The following is a 19,535-nucleotide window of genomic DNA, read 5'->3' on the forward strand; positions in this document are numbered from 1 at the left end:
CTCAAGCCCGAGCTGGCCCGCTTTGGCCCAAGGTATTCGACGGGCCAGAAATCCTGGCCGTTGGCCCCGAGTAAGCCCCGATCCAGCCCCGGAAGTGACAGTGGAAACGCGACTGGCCCTGGCACGCACTAGCACGGCCCGGCCCTGGCCCGACAGTGGAAACACGGCTATTGACTTCCATAGTATTTTTTTTTTTTTTTAACTATGGAAGTCAATGGGGTTATGTCGTTATGTCATTTTTCAATGAAAAAATCAAAAATATTCACCAGAACCTTGGATTTATCCCTCACCTCAGCAACTCAGCTGACTTTCACCCATCCACACATTCATTCTCTTCTTTCCACCTCCCAACTATCTCTGAAATCACAGAACTCATAAGGAAATCCAAGGCGTCCACTTGTCAACTTGACCCATTTCCCAGACACCTTGTTAAAGCCTGTCTTCCCTCCCTGGTTCCCCACATTTCTGCTATCATCCTGGACTACTGCAACTCTCTCCTTTTCGGCCTTCCTCACCACTGGAACTGTCCCTACATCATTCAAAACTGCTGCCATTACTCCAATTTTAAAAAAACCTGGTGCCAACCCCTCCGACTTTAACAACTTCCGTCCTATATCAAATTTACCATTCATTTCCAAAATCCTTGAAAAAACAGTTGCCTCTCAACTCCATTTCCATCTATCCCATAATAACCTGTATGAACACTTCCAGTCCGGTTTCCACCCACTTCACAGCACTTCACAGCACTAATTAAAATCACTAATGATCTCCTTATGGCAGCTGATTCTGGACTCCTTACCATTCTCATCCTCCTCGACCTGAGTTCAGCTTTTGATACCATTTGTCACACCATCCTCCTCAACAGGTTATTTTCCACCGGCATCACCCACACGCCGTTAGACTGGTTCACATCACATCTCTCGGGCCGCACTTAGTTCGTTCAATTAAAGTCTTTTAAATCCAGTCCCTCCACCGTCACTTCAGCTGTTCCCCAGGGCTCTGTCCTGGGGCCCTTACTTTTCATCATTTATCTCCTTCCCCTTGGCAATATTTTCGGCAAATTTCACATACAATTCCACTGTTATGCTGATGACACCCAGCTCTACCTTTCGACCAAACCCTCATCCACTCTCCCACCAACCTCTATTACTGACTGCATTTCTGAAATAAAAACCTGGTTTACACATAACTTCCTCAATTTAAATAGTAATAAATCTGAGGTTCTCCTCATTGGCACTAAATCCACTTTATCCAAAACCAACAGTTTTTCTCTCACTATTGATAGTTCCTCCGTTTCACCCTCCCCCCAGGTTAAGAGTCTGGGTGTCATCCTTTACAGCACATTATATTTTCAATCTCAAATCAATAACATTACCCAGTCTGCCTACTTCCATCTACGAAACATTAATTGCCTCCGCCCCTCCCTTAACCCCCACACTGCAGCTGTCCTTGTCCACAGTCTCGTCACTTCCCGTTTGGACTACTGCAACTCTCTCCTTTTCGGCCTTCCTCACAAATCCCTTCATAAACTTCAACTGGTCCAGAATGCAGCTGCCCGCATAATAACCCGGACCCCCTCCATTCACAACATCACTCCTGTTCTCCTACAGCTTCACTGGCTCCCAGTCCAGTTCCGTATTCAATTCAAATTCCTTCTGTTAACGTTCAAAGCCATCCACAACCTATCACCACCATATTTGTCTGATTTCCTCCAGGTTCCAACCCCCACCCGCTCTCTTAGATCCTCTTCCTCCATACACCTGTTCGTTCCCCCTGCCCGTCTCACCACTATGGGGAGCAGAGCTTTTAGCCGCTCTGCTCCCCGACTTTGGAACTCACTACCACCGTAACTCAGAAACATCGGTTCTTTGTCTCACTTCAAATTGCAACTCAAAACACATCTGTTTAAAACTGCCTATCATATTTAATGTCACATGCTCTGCCTTTTTTGTTTTTTTGTTCTTCTATTCTGGACTTATTTACTTTTACTGTTTTTAAATGTATTATGTATCTCTGTACGGTGTCTTTCAGTGCAGAGAAAGGCGCCTTTAAATAAAATGTATTATTATTATTATTTTGAGTCTCAGGGAGCAGAAACTAGAACATGTGTTAATAGTATGTCCAAATACAAAACAAAAGGATTGAATGTATAATACAAACCTCAGGATGTCAGTCATTTACAATATCCAGCATCTTAGATAATAGTCCAGAAACAGGGAATATAACAGATGCACTGTTGCAACAGGATTTAGAGATATCTGTGGTATAATATCCCGCTCCAGTGCAGTAGGTGTCGGTGTGCAACTGTTCAGCTGTTCCAAACCCTCCTGTAAAACACACGAAGAAGAGGAAAACGAAAGTAACAACACGTGGTGATAGGCCTAAACCTGTTGCTCACTAACAAGAGATTCTGAGAACGACGCGCGCGGACTGAAAACAAGCGTTAAAATACTTATAAATTATCTTCTTAGTGGATAAGACTGCAAGTAAGTTTAATACATTCTCCATTAAAGTCATTTGTAATTATTAGGAACTTCATATTGTATATTAAGCGAGATTTAAATGTGAAGTTACAGAAGCTTGTTCTTCTGCTAGTCCGAACAGACAAAGAATCTGCCAGAAATTACAATCTTTTGAAGTTAAAGCACAAAAAGTTTTATTGAGAAATTTAAAACAAACATGTTTTTCAAAGTTTTAGACTGTTGTTTTTGTGATGTGAAATCAAAAGTATTTTTGAAGCAGACATTTACAGTAGACAGACAGATGAAGACTGACGGCAGTGAACAACAATCTGCTGTTATTAAACTGAATATTTCAGTTCATATATAGCAATTATAATTAGTAGTTATACAGTATGTCTATTATAATTCTGCTTACTTTTACTCAATCAGTTATTTTAGGATCATTTAAAAGTAATGAAATCAACCATCATTGTGAACTTGAAGGAATGATTCGATGACAAACGATTCAACAATTAATAAAGATTGGGAAAATATGATTGTAAAATGATAAACTGTAATAGAGAATATAACAAATTGGGTTCAATTTTCCCACTCAAAGTTTTAAACACAATTGCTGTTCCTCAATGAATTTATATTTAGAGTGAGTTAAACTCATTAAACAATCTGAAATGATTAAGACCATTCGGTTATATTACATGGCAATATATTTGTCTGTAACTCACTTTATTTTATAGATAGTTTTTGCTGTTGTTGATGATAACTCTGCATTCTTCATTATTGTCTTAAATAAGATCAGAATCAGAATCAGAATCAGAAAGAGCTTTATTGCCAAGTATGCTTGCGCATACAAGGAATTTGTCTTGGTGACAGTAGCTTCCAGTACACATACAATATAAAGTGACAAGACAAGTGACAAGTAACATAGGTATAAATAAAAAAAAATTAAAAAAAGATTATAAATTATAAATATATAGAAAGTTATAAGGTACTATAATGAAATGTCTGAGGGAACTATTGCACATGTTTGTTCCACAGTAGGGGAACATTAAGTGTTCATGAGGTAGATGGCCTGGGGAAAGAAACTTTTCCTGTGTCTGGTTGTTTTTGTGCTCGGTGCTCTGTAGCGTCGACCAGACGGTAACAGTTCAAACAGAAAGTGTGCTGGGTGTGACGGGTCCAGAGTGATTTTGCGAGCCCTTTTACTCACTCTGGATGAGTGCAGTACTTTGAGTGTGGGAAGGGTAGTGCCAGTGATTCGCTCAGCAGTCCGAACTATCCGCTGTAGTCTACGGAGGTCGGTTTTGGTAGACGGTAGACCAGACGGTGATGGAAGTGCAGAGGATGGACTGGATGACAACTGAGTAGAACTGTACGAGCAGCTCCTGTGGCAGGTTGAATTTCCTCAGCTGACGCAGGAAGTACAGTCTCTGTTGGGCTTTCTTCACAATAGAGTCTATGTGAGTGTCCCACTTCAGATCCTGAGAGATGGTGGTGCCCAGGAACCTGAATGACTCTACTGCAGTCACAGTGCTGTCCATGATGGTGAGTGAAGGGAGTGCAGGGGGGTTTCTCCTGAAGTCCACGATCATCTCCACTGTTTTGAGCGTGTTCAGCTCCAGGTTGTTATAACTGCACCAAAGAGCCAGCTGCTCCACCTCCTGTCTGTACGCAGACTCGTCACCGTTCCGGATGAGTCCGATAACAGTAGTGTCGTCCGCAAACTTCAGGAGCTTGACAGAGGGGTCTTTAGAGGTGCAGTCATTTGTGTACAGGGAGAAGAGCAGTGGTGAGAGAACACATCCCTGTGGAGCACCGGTGCTGATGGTGCAGCTGTCGGACGTGATTTTGCCCATTCTGACTAGCTGTTGTCTGTCTGTCAGAAAGCTTGTGATCCATTGACAGACGGAGCTAGGGACAGAGAGCTGGGTCAGTTTGGTCTGGAGCAGTGATGGGACGATGGTGTTGAAGGCAGAACTAAAGTCCACGAACAGAATCCTTGCATAGGTCCCTGGTTTGTCCAGATGTTGTAGGGTGTAATGCAGTCCCATATTGACCGCATCATCCACAGACTGGTTTGCTCTGTAGGCAAACTGCAGGGGGTCCAGCAAGGGTCCAGTGATGTCCTTCAGATATGCTAACATCAGTCTTTCGAATGACTTCATGGCCACAGATGTTAAGGCAACAGGTCTGTAGTCATTGAGTCCTGTGATCTTTGGTTTCTTCGGGATTGGGATGATGGTGGAGCGTTTAAAGCAGAAAGGGACTTTGCACTGCTCCAGTGATCTGTTGAAGATCAGTGAGAAGATAGAGGCCAGCTGGTCAGCGCAGGTTTTCAGACAGGCTGGTGAAACACCGTCTGGGCCTGGTGCTTTCCTTCTCTTCTGTTTCCTGAAGATCTGACGCACATTATCCTCACTGATCTGAAGTGCAGGGGGGGAGGGGAGGGGGATGGCTGGAGGTGTTGATGGCTGTGTAGAGAGATGGTCAGGGCGGGTGTGGGGTGTCTGATCGGGGGTCTCAAATCTACAGTAAAAGACATTCAGCTCGTTCGCAAGATGCTTGTTGCTGTCGATGCTGGGGGATGGTGTCTTGTAGTTGGTAATATCTTTCAGGCCTTTCCACACTGATGCAGGGTCGTTGGAGGAAAACTGGTTTTCCAGCTTTTTGGCATAGCTCTTCTTAGCCACTTCAATCTCCTTTGTCAATGTGTTCCTGGCCTGATTATACAAGATCCTATCCCCACTCCTGTAGGCATCTTCTTTGACCTGACGAAGCTGTCTGAGTTTTGGTGTGAACCATGGTTTATCATTGTTGAATGATAAGTAAGTCCTGGTAGGGATGCATAAATCCTCACAGAAACTGATGTATGATGTTACAGTCTCTGTGAGCTTGTCCAGATCGCTGGCAGCAGCTTCAAAAACACTCCAGTCAGTGCATTCAAAACAGGCTTGTAAGACCTGCTCTGTGTCGTTGGTCCATCTCTTTACAGTCATTATTACTGGCTTAGCAGTTTTAAGTTTTTGCCTGTAAGTTGGTAGAAGATGAACCAGGCAGTGATCGGAAAGTCCTAGAGCTGCTCTGGCGACGGAGCGATATGCATCCTTTGTTGTGGTGTAGCAATGGTCCAAAATATTATTGTCTCTGGTGGGGCATGTAATGTGCTGTTTGAATTTAGGCAGCTCACGTGTGAGTTTTGCCTGATTAAAGTCTCCGAGAATGATAAGAACAGAGTCCGGGTGTTGTTGTTCTGTTTCTGTGATCAGATCAGCCAGCTGTTGCAGCGCCGTACTCACATGTGCTTGCGGTGGAATGTAAACACTGATGAGAACGAGCGAGGAAAACTCCCGCGGCGAGTAGAACGGCTTACAGTTAATGAAAAGCACTTCCACATCAGGACAGCACATCTTCCTTAACACAGTTACATCAGTACACCACCTTCTGTTGATGTAAAAGCATGTCCCACCACCGTGCGTTTTCCCCGTTGACTCCATATCGCGATCCGCTCTGAACAGCTGAAAGTCCGGTAGATGTAACGCGCTGTCCGGAATGGCTTCGTTCAGCCAGGTTTCCGTGAAACACAGAGCAGCAGAGTTGGTAAAGTCCTTGTTTTTGCATGAGAGCAGATGTTGCGTAGTTGCGTAGATGTTCTTCATCTGTGTAAAATGGTGTCATTTCCAGGTGATGCTGAAGGATTGAGTGTTTTCAGAAAGCAGTGCTGATCAGTTCTCAGTGTCAGTTTAGCTGCAGTATGTCAGAGGAAAGAGGAAAGGACTCTCTCTCTCAGATGAGTCTCTCAGAGAAACACAGGTAAGACTGCGTCTGTTTTCATCAGTTTAAACTCTACTGGACTTTGTGTTTCCCTGTCAATAACTAAACTTTAAGCATTGTTTTATATTTGCAAATGCTTTGCACAACTTTAGTTTTTAACTTCTTAAATTAACTCTAACATTATCTAGGGGTGGGCGATATGACCTAAAATTAATATCACGGTATTTTTCATCTTTTGAACGGTGACGGTATAATATCACGGTATAACTTTTTTTTGGTACATTTTGGGAGGAGTAGCCTGTCCTGTCTCTCTTTAGTATGTGAATAAAGTTAATATTTTTATAATATAATAAGTAAATGGTAGGTATCCTTATCAAAAAGAGACATGGGAGAGTATTATGCATTCTCAACATTTATTTTGCAAAAAACCTAAAGATCTTACTTAACAGTGTACAACAAAACAAAAATTAGCAGTGTAATAACTAGGGCTGTTTTCGACTAAGGATTTTCATAGTCGAATCTGATTCGTTAGATTTTGCCGTAGTCGACTGATAGTCGAACCTTTTTTTCTTCTTTTTTTTTAGATAGCAGCTAGATTTTTTCCATTTCAAACAAAAGAGCTAAAACACATCACACATATATTATAATATTTCATAAACATGAGGAGCAATATGAGAGAGAAATTTGGTGATCGTTGTTTAGGTACATTAAACCACGTAAAGCTTTTTAACGCACATGAGAACCGCGTGGAGTCAACTCGCACATGAGAACCGCGTGGAGTCAACTCACAGCCGCTCCGCAGCCCTGCTGAAAATGTGAAGCAGAAACGCTTAATATCAGATAACGTCCATAATAATTGGACTCCGGGTTCGATTTTTTTTTACCATTTTCAGTGGTTATGAGGAGCAATATGAGAGGGAAATTTGGTAATCGTTGTTTACATTAAACCACGTAAAGCTTTTTAACGCACATGAGAACCGTGTGGAGTCAACCCACAGCCGCTCCGCAGCCCTGCTGAAAATGTGAAGCAGATTTTTGAATACATTTTTATTTATTTACATTAGTAAGCTACAGGACATCGTCTTTCAAAACATGACCTGCGCGAAAGCGAAAAAATAAATAAAAATGTACCCAGCCCTTCTGAAAATGCGAATGCGTCTCTGTCCCCAGCACATTTCAAACCAAAGGTTTGAGGTTCATAGTCGAATCAGACCTCTCCGAATCGAATCGTCGAATCCTCGACCATTAGAAGTCAGCCCTATTATTTAGAATTAGATATTATTGATGTAAATGCAGCCGTTCAAGGAACATAATTGATTTATTACGGTATTGACGGTATTAGAAAATCCATGTCGTGGCGCAATGTCACACCGGTGATGACTATGACACCGGTGTACCGCCCACCCCTAACATTATCTATAAAGCCCTGTTTGCTCTATAGAAAATATCACAGTTAATAATGTGTTGATAACCTTCTAGATGCTGAATTAATCCAAAAACTGTAAATGACTTTAGTTTTTAGATCATACAATTATTGACAGACATTAGGAAACAACTATACACTTAATTTTAATTCAAGTATGCTAACACAACTGTGTCACACTGACATTTCTGCTTTCTATTTCTGTCAATAAACAAAAACTTGAAATGTTCTCATAAATTAGAGTGAAGTACTTTTTAAAATATTTAATCTCACTCATGTATATTAAAGAAATTGTTCAACTAATGTGAGCCAGTAAAATAAATTAGTAGTTAACTATAAAACAGTAAATTGTGTGAGTGTGTGTATTTCTGTGGAGGATTAGATAAAGACACAGATGTGTTTCACACACAGTTTATCCTCCTTTACTAAAGTGTTTTCTCTCTCTCTCTGTTCTTTGTGTCATCAGTGTAAGATCAGGCTCACATGTGTCCAGCTCTGTGTCTCTGAAGAGTGATCGGTCTAAAGAAGATCCACCAAACTTCAGTGAGAAAACACCATCATCTAATAAAAGGTATTTCATGAGTTTCTAATTTTTTGTCACACGTTGACTGTGTTTAAAAGTTGTATCAGCAAATACCAATCATGAAACATTTTTAGATCAAATATTTATCATTATTTATTTGCAGCTAATGCTTTTTTCTCTTTCTGTGATATTTTGCCCAGAAAATCTGTATTTATTTGATTTATTTGATTACAGGCTTCAATATGAGACATTAGACTCAGACATTCAGACTCACAGGAAGAGATTCAAACAGGAGAATTTCAAAGAAAATCTTCTAGGGATATTCCAGGTAGGAAAACACATTTTTATAAATGTTTAATATTTACATCAAACAAATATGTTAGCAAACATATAACAAAGTTAATGTAATTCCTCCAGATCACAATTTTTCCTTTGAAGCACTTATATATTTTTTATTTTTCTATTTGTTACAAATAACAGCTGGTTAACATGTTAGTCTTTTAACTGGATTTTTTTAATAGATATTATAGTTATTGAATAAATTGTGTTGACCAAATAGGTGTTCAATTTGGTTTAAATTGTGTCTTTTCTCTTACTTTTGTTTGTAGGATCTTGAGAGCAAAATAATCACATTTCTGAAGAATGAGCTGGAGAAGTTTAAGAAAATATTACAAAAAGAGAAGAACACACAACACTTTGTGAAGGACTTTATTGAGAACAGATCCAGTATCAAAGAATCAGCTCTTGATCTCACACTACATTACCTGAGAGAGATGAAGCAAGATGAAGCTGCTGATGCTCTAGAAGGTAAGAGACTCATGATCATCTGTCTGATTGTCTCTTATAAATGTAGGAGAGAAAATTAAGACTAAAACTATCTATTTTCTGTTCCTGTGTTTAGATGAGCTGTTCTTCATTCCTCAGCTGAAATGTGGCCTAAAGAAGAAGTATCAATGTGTGTTTGAAGGAATTGCGAAGCAAGGTGACTCCACACTTCTGAATAACATCTACACAGATCTCTATATCACTCAGGGTGGCAGTGAACAGGTCAATACTGAACATGAGGTGAGACAGATTGAAGTTGCTTCCAGGCGTCATGAAGCACAAGAGATACAGGTTGAATGCAAAAATTTGTTTGAAGCTCCTGAACAAGACAAGGAGATCCGAACTGTACTGACAAAAGGAGTCGCTGGCATTGGGAAATCAGTCTCTGTGCAAAAGTTTGTTCTGGACTGGGCTGAAGGAAAAGAAAATCAAGATATCAGCATCATATTTCCTCTTCCATTCAGAGAGATGAACTTAATGGAGAAAGAAAAACTAAGTTTGATGGACCTTATAACTATTTTTTTCCCAGAGACAAAAGGACTGAACCTTACAAGAAGGAATCAATTCAAAGTGCTGTTCATCCTTGATGGACTGGACGAATATCGCCTTCCTCTGAAGTTTGATTGTAATGAGACGTGGCGTGATGTATCGTCACCAGCCTCTCTGGATGTTCTCCTAACGAACCTCATGAAGGGAAATCTGCTTCCATCTGCTCTCATCTGGATCACCACCAGACCAGCAGCTGCCAGTAAGATTCCTCCTGACTGTATCGACCGGCTGACAGAGATACGAGGATTCAGTGACGCACAAAAGCAAGAGTACTTCAAAAAAAGATTAATTGATCAGAATCAGGCCAACACAATCCTAGATCACATTAAACAATCAAAGAGTCTCTTTATCATGTGCCACATCCCAGTCTTCTGCTGGATTTCGGCCACTGTTCTCCAGAACATTCTGGAGAAGAAAATAAATAATGATGTGAAAAACACTCAGGCTGATGAGATCTCTAAAACACTGCAGGAATCAAACAATAAAGACACTCCCAAGACTCTGACACGAATGTACACACACTTTCTCCGCTTTCAGATCCAGCAGAGCCGCCAAAAGTATGATGTAGAATACACACCAGATGTTTCCTGGGATAAAGATGCCATCCTTTCACTGGGGAAACTGGCGTTTCATCAGCTGGAAAGAAACAACCTGATTTTCTATGACACAGACCTGGAAGCCTGTGGTATTGACGTCTATAAGGCATCAGTGTACTCAGGCATGTGTACCCAGATCTTTAAGGAGGAAACAGGGATCGTTCTTGGTACCATGTACTGCTTTGTTCACTTAAGCATTCAAGAGTTTATTGCAGCCCTTTATGCACATCTGTTTCTAGACATCAACAAGACAAGTGTGTTTGATCATGAGTCTACAGAACAGGAAAACAGAAATGAAACCATGATTGATTTTCTCAAGACTGCAGTGGACAAGGCGCTCGAGAGTGACAATGGACACCTGGACCTTTTCCTTCGCTTCCTCCTCGGTCTGTCACTCCAGTCCAATCGACGACTCTTACGAGGTCTGTTGACACAGCAAGATGCCAATGACCAGAGCAACAAGGAAATAGTTCAGTACATCAAGCAGAAATTAGAAGATGATCTTCCTGCAGAGAGATCCATCAATCTGTTCTACTGTCTGAATGAACTGAACGACCAAACTCTGGTGAAAGAGATTCAGACCCACCTTAGCAAAGGAAGTCTCTCATCTGGTGACCTTTCACCTGCCCAGTGGTCTGCTTTAGCCTTTGTGTTGTTGACATCAGAGGAAGAGTTGGAGGAGTTTGAGCTTCAGAAATTCAAGAAATCAGACGAGTGTCTCATTAGATTATCGGCAGTCATCAAAACCTCCAGAAGAGCTCTGTAAGTCTTTTAATATATTTTGTCATGTTTTGCTCTCATCTGAAAAAAATGTCTTTATCTACATTACTCTATAGTGATTCCTCATCATGAGCATGAACTTATCCCTGTAAAGCCTGACATATGAAATAATAGTCTGAAATTATGATTTTTTTTTAGTGGAGACAGGTTATTAAACCTTTAGAACAAATATAAAAGACCATGTAAAAATGTTTGTATGTTTTGTATCATATGATACACCAGACTGTTATGACTTGTATAGAATTATATATTAGCTCATACTCATATTTGAGGGGAAAAAAGTACATATTTTATTCATATATCCGAACTGGGGGGAAAGAATGTAATTTGGTACAGGTGTTATTTATATTGCCAAAATGAATTCTAAAATTCTGAAAGGTTATAATATAAAACATTGATATTTTTTATAAAACAGGCTGCTTAAATACAGTACATATACATTATCTGTTGTTACTGTATCTCCCAATAATTTGATATTTTAAATGCTTAGTTTATGTAAAAAATGGAAAATATATTTAATATTTATTATTTGAAAAAAGTATTGAATGTGTTCCACCTAATTCTGTGATGTGATTTATTTCCCTTGTAGGTTAAATGATTGTAACTTAACAGACAAAAGCTGTTCAGCTCTGGCTGCAGTTCTTGGATCATATACTAATCTAAAAGAACTGAACATGAACAATAACAATCTGCAGGATTCAGGAGTGAAGCTGCTCTGCACTGGACTGAAGAAGTGTAAATTGAAGCTACTGAGGTAAGTTGAGCCACAGGAGTCACATGACGGGAGTGAGGCTCGATGGCTGACAGGGCGATGCTGGAAACAAAAGCGCAAGAGAAAGTCTTGGTTACTAATGTACCCCTCATTCCCTAATAGAGGAAACAGAGACGTTATGTTAAAGACTGACAAATGGGGTCAGTTCAAATCTCCTCTGAGTTCTAGAAAAATGGCCAGTAGAATTTGCATGCCCAGAAACTCCCCCATACATGCGGCTGTATAAGATGGCGGCACACATCCACTCATTCAGGTTTATGCTGAGGAGCCGAGACGGGGTCCCGGCCATTCAGTGGGATGGTTCAGGGTTGTGGCAGGAGGTACATAACGTCTCTATTCCCTCCATCAGGGAATGAGGGTTACATCAGTAACTTCAGTCACGTTCAACGTTATGTCGAAAACTAACAAATGCGGTCCCTAAGTCGTAACTTCCCTTTGACCCCACGAATGCCCAAAATGCTAGTCCTTCATGCCAATGGGATGGGGACAGGGCTTACCATGGGGATGGTCATAGCTGCTGTTCTTGATATGTTAGTTCACAGGAAGAGTGCTTTGGCTCTCTTCCTAATTTTCCTTACAGCCATTAAAAATATTGGAAACTAGCGAACATAACATAGGGAACCTGCTCTTTATGCTGAAGCGCCAAGTGGGGAATCGCTGCACTTATCCATGCAATACGCCAGTGAAACACCACTGAATGTGCCGTAGACCACTAGAAAGAAGGGCTTCCTTATTGTAGAGGCGACTGGAAGAGCGGTCATTCAGATTTATATTGTTCAGGTTTAACTGATTAATCAGCTGAATGTTTTCCTCTCTGTTCTAGACTCTCTAACTGCAGTGTGACAGAAGAAGGTTATAAAGCTCTGGCTTCAGCTCTGAGATCAAACCCTTCACACCTGACAGAGCTGGATCTCACAGGAAATGATCCTGGACAATCAGGAGTGAAGCAGCTCAATGATTTACTACAGGATCCAGACTGTCAACTGAAGACACTGAGGTGAGTTGGGATCAAATAATTAACTAAATTAGCTAAATGTAGGCTAAATATTCATAACAAATATATTATTTTAGTTATACAATAAGCTGGACAATGTGTTGCATCAAGATCATATCAGATGCTGCAGGTTCTGTCATGATGATGATAATCGCCAACACAGTTTAGTTGTGATATGAGCTACAGGTCAAATAGACATTATGGGTCAGTGTATGTGCTGATATTCTGGACTATGTTATACCTTGAAAATTAACATGGACAATTTTGTTTTTGTGCACACTTGTCATAAAAAATTATAGATAACCTTTTCGCTAGTTTGCCTGCCCATTCAGCCTTAAAGATTAATAGTAAACTAACTTGGTTTGCCGTCCTTGGAGGAGGCTCGAACCCGAGGCTCGGCTCGAGGTCCGAGTTAAAACCCACAAAGAGTCTTGCAAAGACAGCAAGCTGGGCAATAAACCGTGAATGGTTTAGTGATATAGGTATAGGTAGAAAAGACTTAACCCTCTAGGCGCCACGGTCGAGTTTACTCGACAAGATGCGGCACTGAATAAAACGGCCGATTTTGTCAAATAAGGTGTCAAATTTCGTTCGACATCCCCTCCACTAGATGGCAGACATGTCATACTTCATCCCCGACTCAAAAAAACGTCATGTTTCTATACAAAATCTTCGAGCTAGAACGCATTGAATCTATGCGAACAAAAGCGGAGCTACTGTGTGAGTGAGCCATTTTATCAGAGCAATATTGTCAACGTCAGCGAGTATTTGCATTAGATTATTATTATTATTATTATTATTATTATTATTATTATTATCTAATGGCATCAATAAAGCTTACCCGCAATGAAGTGTTGGGTCTTCTATTCGTGGACCCTGATTCTGAAGAGGAATATCTGCCTTCAGAAGATGACGGTGATTCTGAAAGTGAAAGTATAGCCCTACACCAAGCACAAACAGTGAATCCTTTGCCCCTTGTAGATGGTCCTTTGCCCAATGTCAGTGAATCCCAGCAATGTTTCCCGGGGTCGGAGTGTTCATTGCGAAGTTAGCAGGCGTGTTAGTGTTGTGGGGAACGAGGCGGGAGATTTTTACCGCGCTAGCCATGTAACTTTGTCTTCTGACCGTGTGCCTTTCCGCAATCACGGCAACAGTATTGTGGTGGAGACTTTGTCTAATGCCACTGGGTATGTTAGACGAGGTCGAAGTATTCATTGGACAGTTAGGCAGGGTGGGGAGTCGCAATGACAATGACAGTAGTCTGAGCTGTGCGCACTCGGCGCGCGCGTGAGGCAGATCTGGCCGCGCCCGCGCTGCTCGTAGCAGAAGCAGAGGCGGTGTGACACGGGGCAGAGGGGCTATTATGCATAGTCTATTGCAAGCTGATGGGAATGCCGGCTTTGAGTACTTGGCAAATGTATGTAGTAAATGGAAAATCTCTTCAGCAAAACGCCAACCGCTACATGTATTCGGTATGTTTCTACCATTTATTAGTAATGATTTACACAGTTTGTTTACTACTTACTATTTACCTGAGCATTCAGTATTGTGCAATATAGCATACAGAAGGTGAGGGACATTTTTTGGGGGAAGAAGTGCTGCATTTTATCATTTAGACATGTGACTTTTCATGAAAATTCTATAATCCAAGACGGCCGCCACCATATGACATCATAATATGCAAATTAGATGGGAAAATGTAATCCCTACATAAACTTTGGGTCAGCCTTAATATTTCTCTAATTTACAGAAAGTCTCTATCTTTTATCACTTTTAAGATATAGCCTTTTGAAATTAAGATGTCAAAATCGAATGTTTTAGGAAAAAACCTCTGGCGCCTAAAGGGTTAAGACATTAAGCCCTCTCCCCCCCAAAGATGGGTATAATATTTCGCTGATGACCCACGGTTTGTTATTTGGGAAGCAGATTACAGTTGTTGTTGGTATAACACTGTCCACACAGAAGTTTAAATATCCAGTGACACAATAAGTGAGCTGGTATTTGGGAAGAAGCGTACAGTTGTTGTTGGTATAACACTGTCCACACAGAAGTTTATATATCCAGTGACACAATAAGTGAGCTCATTAATATCATGGCCGCTCATACCAAATAGAACATTCCAGTCTGTAGTTTCAAAACAGTCTCTTAAAACTTCACTCCTCTCCATCATCCATTTCCTTATTGTTCTTGTCACAACTGGCTGTTGCTGGAGACATTGTTTATACCTACATGACAAATGCACCAAGTTGTGATCAGATTTACCCAATGGAGGAAGAGGGGTGGTGCTATAAGCTTTACTTTGATTTGCATAAATTAAATCCAAGGTTTTATTGTCTCTGGTCGGGCAAGTCACAAACTGGCTAAAAGTTGGTAAAACAGTCCCAAGAGAAACATGGTTAAAATCTCCAGTTATTAAAATAAATGCCTGTGGATGCAGAGTCTGTAAGTCAGCAACGTGGTTATGAATAACTCCACACACTACAGCTGCGTTGGCTAAAGGCGGGACATATACAGCTGACGCAATTGCATGCGGAAATTCCCTGGGTATATAGTATGGTTGCAAGCTTATCGTTAGCAGTTCAATGTCCATTGTGCAAAGCTGTTTTTAACAGTGATATGTCCTGGATTGCACCATTTGTTATTCACATACACTGCCAACCCCCCTCCTCGATATCCACATTAGGGTCCAGGATATGATTATGAAGCCAAGTCTCTGTAAAACATACAATACTGCATTCACCATATTCCCGCTGACTCTTCATCAGCATCGTCGGCTCCTCCATTTTGTTCGCGATAGATCTTACATTGCTGGTTATAACTGAAGGCAAGATGGGATTAAACTTTTTCCACCGCTTCCGCCTCTTCTTTCCCACTTTGCAGCCTCTTACACGTTTCTTTAGCTCACCAGGAATTTCCACTCTTAGTCCAAACACAGCAGAAGATTTCCGCAATGCAAGCAACTGATCTCTAGTATAAACAAGTTGGCGGATCCAAGGCGATTGACTCAATCCGCATGATATTCCGCATAATATTCACTTTCCTTTTCTCAAAACATATAACACATAAAAAAACAAAAACAAATATAAAAACTAGACATGGAATTATATTAGAATATTATGATAATCAAGCGTTATTGGTAACACTTTACAATACGGGTGCACTAATATGCATTAATTCATGCTTAACTAATGCATAAATAAGCATGTGTTAGTGTATGACTCATAAAGAACTAAACCATTAATTAATGATTACTGCATCAGCAACTAATAAATATTCTATATGGTTAATATATTAACCCCCTGAGGTCGGCAATCGCGCCGGCGTGATGGGCTCGTTTTTTCCTTATCAGTGCAAAAAAAAATCAAAATACTAATATTAATTTTTATTTTATATGCTTGTGTTATACATCAATCGATCCTGTTAAGTGTGTATTATTTTTTAATAGTGTATTAATATAAACACAGCGCGCCGCGAGTGAGGCATAATATATAATATATAATATGAATCGCGTTTCTGTGAGATGAATGAAGGGTACATATTTGTAAAGACTGTTTAGCCTAAATATGAATCGCGTGTCTGTGTGTGAATAAACCGCTTTAATCAACTAAAATGCTTTGCTATACTGAGATGAGTAAAAATTTACTGAAATATGTTGAAATAAAATGTCTTTGTATAAGCAACGTATTAAACTGCAAATTAACATGTGTATATATATATATATATATATATATATATATATATATATATATATATATATACATATATATATATATATATATATATATATATAAAATACTATTTTTGTCAAAAATAAAGTCATAAACTAAGATGTTAGATGTTCCAATGTTGTCTATATTCAAACTAATGAATACATATGATAAAATGTAGGCCTATAATGCATGAACCAAGATGGCGCCAGTGTGGTTTGGCAAGCCGTCGTCTGTTGTCTATGTCCTGAGTTTATTCGTCTTGTTTGTGTGTTTGTCTGCACAAAAAATTACCACAACGCTTGTTTATGACCGTTCGTTTCTCCTCAATATACGGAGAACTGTTGAAATTTTCTCTGATCCGAATTACCGGGGGTACAAGATTCCTGATCCTCCTTTTTCGACCTTCCTGCCATCCTAAATATGTCGATTACCGGCCTGCGATTACCACCAGAGGAAGAAACGGCATCGAAGACGGGGCACGCGTGGCGGTGTGTTGGTACGCGTGAGGAGGCACCTCCGTGCCTCGCTGCGCAAAGGCTCGAATTATGCGGATCTTGTAGGTCTGGTTTCCAGCTGTGACCCTGGCCGGATTTTGTACTCTTTTAAACACTGTCCTGACTTCGTCTACCCGGAACAACCACGATCAGTGCCATCGTCAAGGAGGCTGTCTAGACTACGCGTTTGCAGAAAAGGAGCAAATCTCCGCAACCTTCGTTCATTGGATTATTCCTTGCCGTTGCAGCATAAGTCCACATATCTGGAAACAGACTGCACTGAAGTGAAGATGGCGTTACTAAATGTAAGATCGATCTCAAACAAGACATTCACAATTAATGAACATATTCTATCTCTTGGGCTTGACTTTTTGTTTATGACTGAGACGTGGCTAAATGCCGGTGAACTTGGTCCACTCACTGAAGTTTGTCCTATAGACCAGTGGTTCTCAAACACACCTGATTCAACTCATCAGCTCATTCACCCATGTTATAATGAGCTGATGAGTTGAATCAGGTGTGTTTGATTAGGGCGACAAAGAAAACGTGCAGTGTTGGGGGTACGCCAGGACAGGTTTGAGAACCACTGCTATAGACTATACATTTTTTAACACGACACGGTCAGTTGGTCGTGGTGGGGGCTTAGCTACTATTTATAGAGATAAATTCAAATGCCGTCTATCTGCCACAGAATTGTTTTCCAGCTTTGAAGCACAGCTATTTAAGAAGGATGGCTGTAATTCAATTCTATGTATATTAGTTTACAGACCCCCGTAGTATAATAAGGATTTTATTAGTGAATTTTCTGATTTTTTATCCTCTGTTGTGCCAAATGCAGATAGGATTTTGATATTGGGCGATTTTAATATACATGTTTGTTGTCCTTCTAAACCTATGGTTAAAGAATTTCTACAAACTATTGATACTTTTAATCTTACACAGTCTGTTCTTGGTCCTACTCATAAACAAGGGCACACACTTGATTTGATCTTATCATATGGCTTTTCAGTCAGCAATGTAGTTATCAAAGATTTTTTTCTGTCTGATCACAAGATTATATCTTTTAATATTGATGTTCCTAGCCCCGAACCACTCTGTGTGCCGGTAGCCCGGTATGCTCGTTCTTTTAACTCATCTACATCCGAAAAATTCCTGGATGCTTATATTAGTTCCCCAAAAACTCACGAAATTGAGTCAAACAGTCTTGGAGCAAACCCAGATGAGCTAGTGAATATGTTCAATACGTTATGTTCAAACATACTGGATGTCGTTGCCCCGTTTAAATTGAAGAGAACTAGAAACTGTGTACACCCTTGGTTTAATGATGATACTAGGGCTATTAGACAAAAATGGAGAAAAGCAGAAAGGAAGTGGAAGAGGGACAAATTACAAATATCTTATGAATGTGTTAGGGATTGTATGATCCAATATCAAAAAGTTGTTAAGTTCACAAAAGCTTATCGCTAAAAATGCACACAGCCCAAAAATACTATTTAATACTATAAATAATGTGCTGAATCCGATTTCTAATTTATATCCTGATCCCTCTCCTACGGCCTGTGAAAACTTCCTAAAGTTTTTTTGCGACAAAATTGATGCTATAAGATCATGTTTTTTGGACTCTTCTTTGGACCTACTTCAGTCATCATCATCACAGAATTTAAAAAATCTATCTGAGTTTTCTCTAGTGTCTCATAGTCATCTGCAACACATTTTGCGACAAATCAAGTCCACCTTTTGCTCACTGGATGTTGTTTATCCTTGCCTTTTAACAGATATACTTGATTCTATTACTCCTAGCTTATTGTCAGTAATCAATAGTAGCTTAGTTAGTGGGATAGTTCCATCTTATTTTAAACATGCCATTGTGCAGCCGCAGCTCAAAAAATCTAACTTTGATCCAACAGTTTTGAACAACTATCGCCCCATCTCTAAATTGCCATTTTTATCAAAAGTTTTGGAGAAGGTTGTGTTTAATCAGCTTTCTTCCTTCTTACAGGAAAATGGTATTTTGGATAAATATCAGTCTGGTTTCAGATCACAGCACAGTACAGAGTCTGCACTGCTTAAAGTACTAAATGACTTATTTCTGATTGTCGACTCTGGTAAATGTGCTGTTTTAATTCTGCTGGATCTTAGCGCGGCATTCGACACTCTCGATCATGGCATACTTTTAAATCGTTTACAGCAAATTGGTATCCAAGGTTGTGTTTTGGATTGGTTTGCTTCATATTTAAAGGATAGAACCTTCTCAGTAGAGACGGGCAATTACTTGTCACCTCGTGCACCAGTTTTATATGGGGTTCTGCAGGGCTCGATCTTGGGTCCTGTTTTATTTTCCTTATACATGCTTCCGCTGTATACTATTTTTAGCAAGTATAATGTATCATACCACTGCTATGCAGATGATACTCAGTGTTATGTTCCTTTACATCCAAAGGATGACTCTAGTTTGCAGTGTTTATTTGATTGTTTGAGAGACGTTAAACAGTGGATGTCTGCCAACTTCCTTCAGTTAAATGATTCCAAGACGGAAGTCTTAATCTTTGGCTCATCTACGTTCACAGAGGTTGTTGCCGGTAAATTGGGACCTTTATCTGGCAATTGCCATACACATGTTCGAAATCTGGGTGTTACTT

At 40.1% G+C, this 19,535-nt stretch overlaps 1 protein-coding gene across 1 annotated transcript in view; it reads left to right on the forward strand.

Moving 5' to 3' along the window:
* Positions 1-19,535, forward strand: part of LOC311292519 (uncharacterized protein) — a 679,077-nt gene that overhangs the window by 500,116 nt on the left and 159,426 nt on the right. Inside the window, exon 15 of the mRNA XM_084412231.1 lies at positions 12,522-12,695. Coding sequence (XP_084268357.1) covers positions 12,522-12,695 — 174 coding nt within the window. The remainder of the gene's footprint in view (positions 1-12,521; positions 12,696-19,535) is intronic.

Source organism: Rutilus rutilus (assembly GCF_951802725.1).
Source record: "Rutilus rutilus genome assembly, chromosome: 6".
NCBI lineage: Eukaryota > Metazoa > Chordata > Actinopteri > Cypriniformes > Leuciscidae > Rutilus > Rutilus rutilus.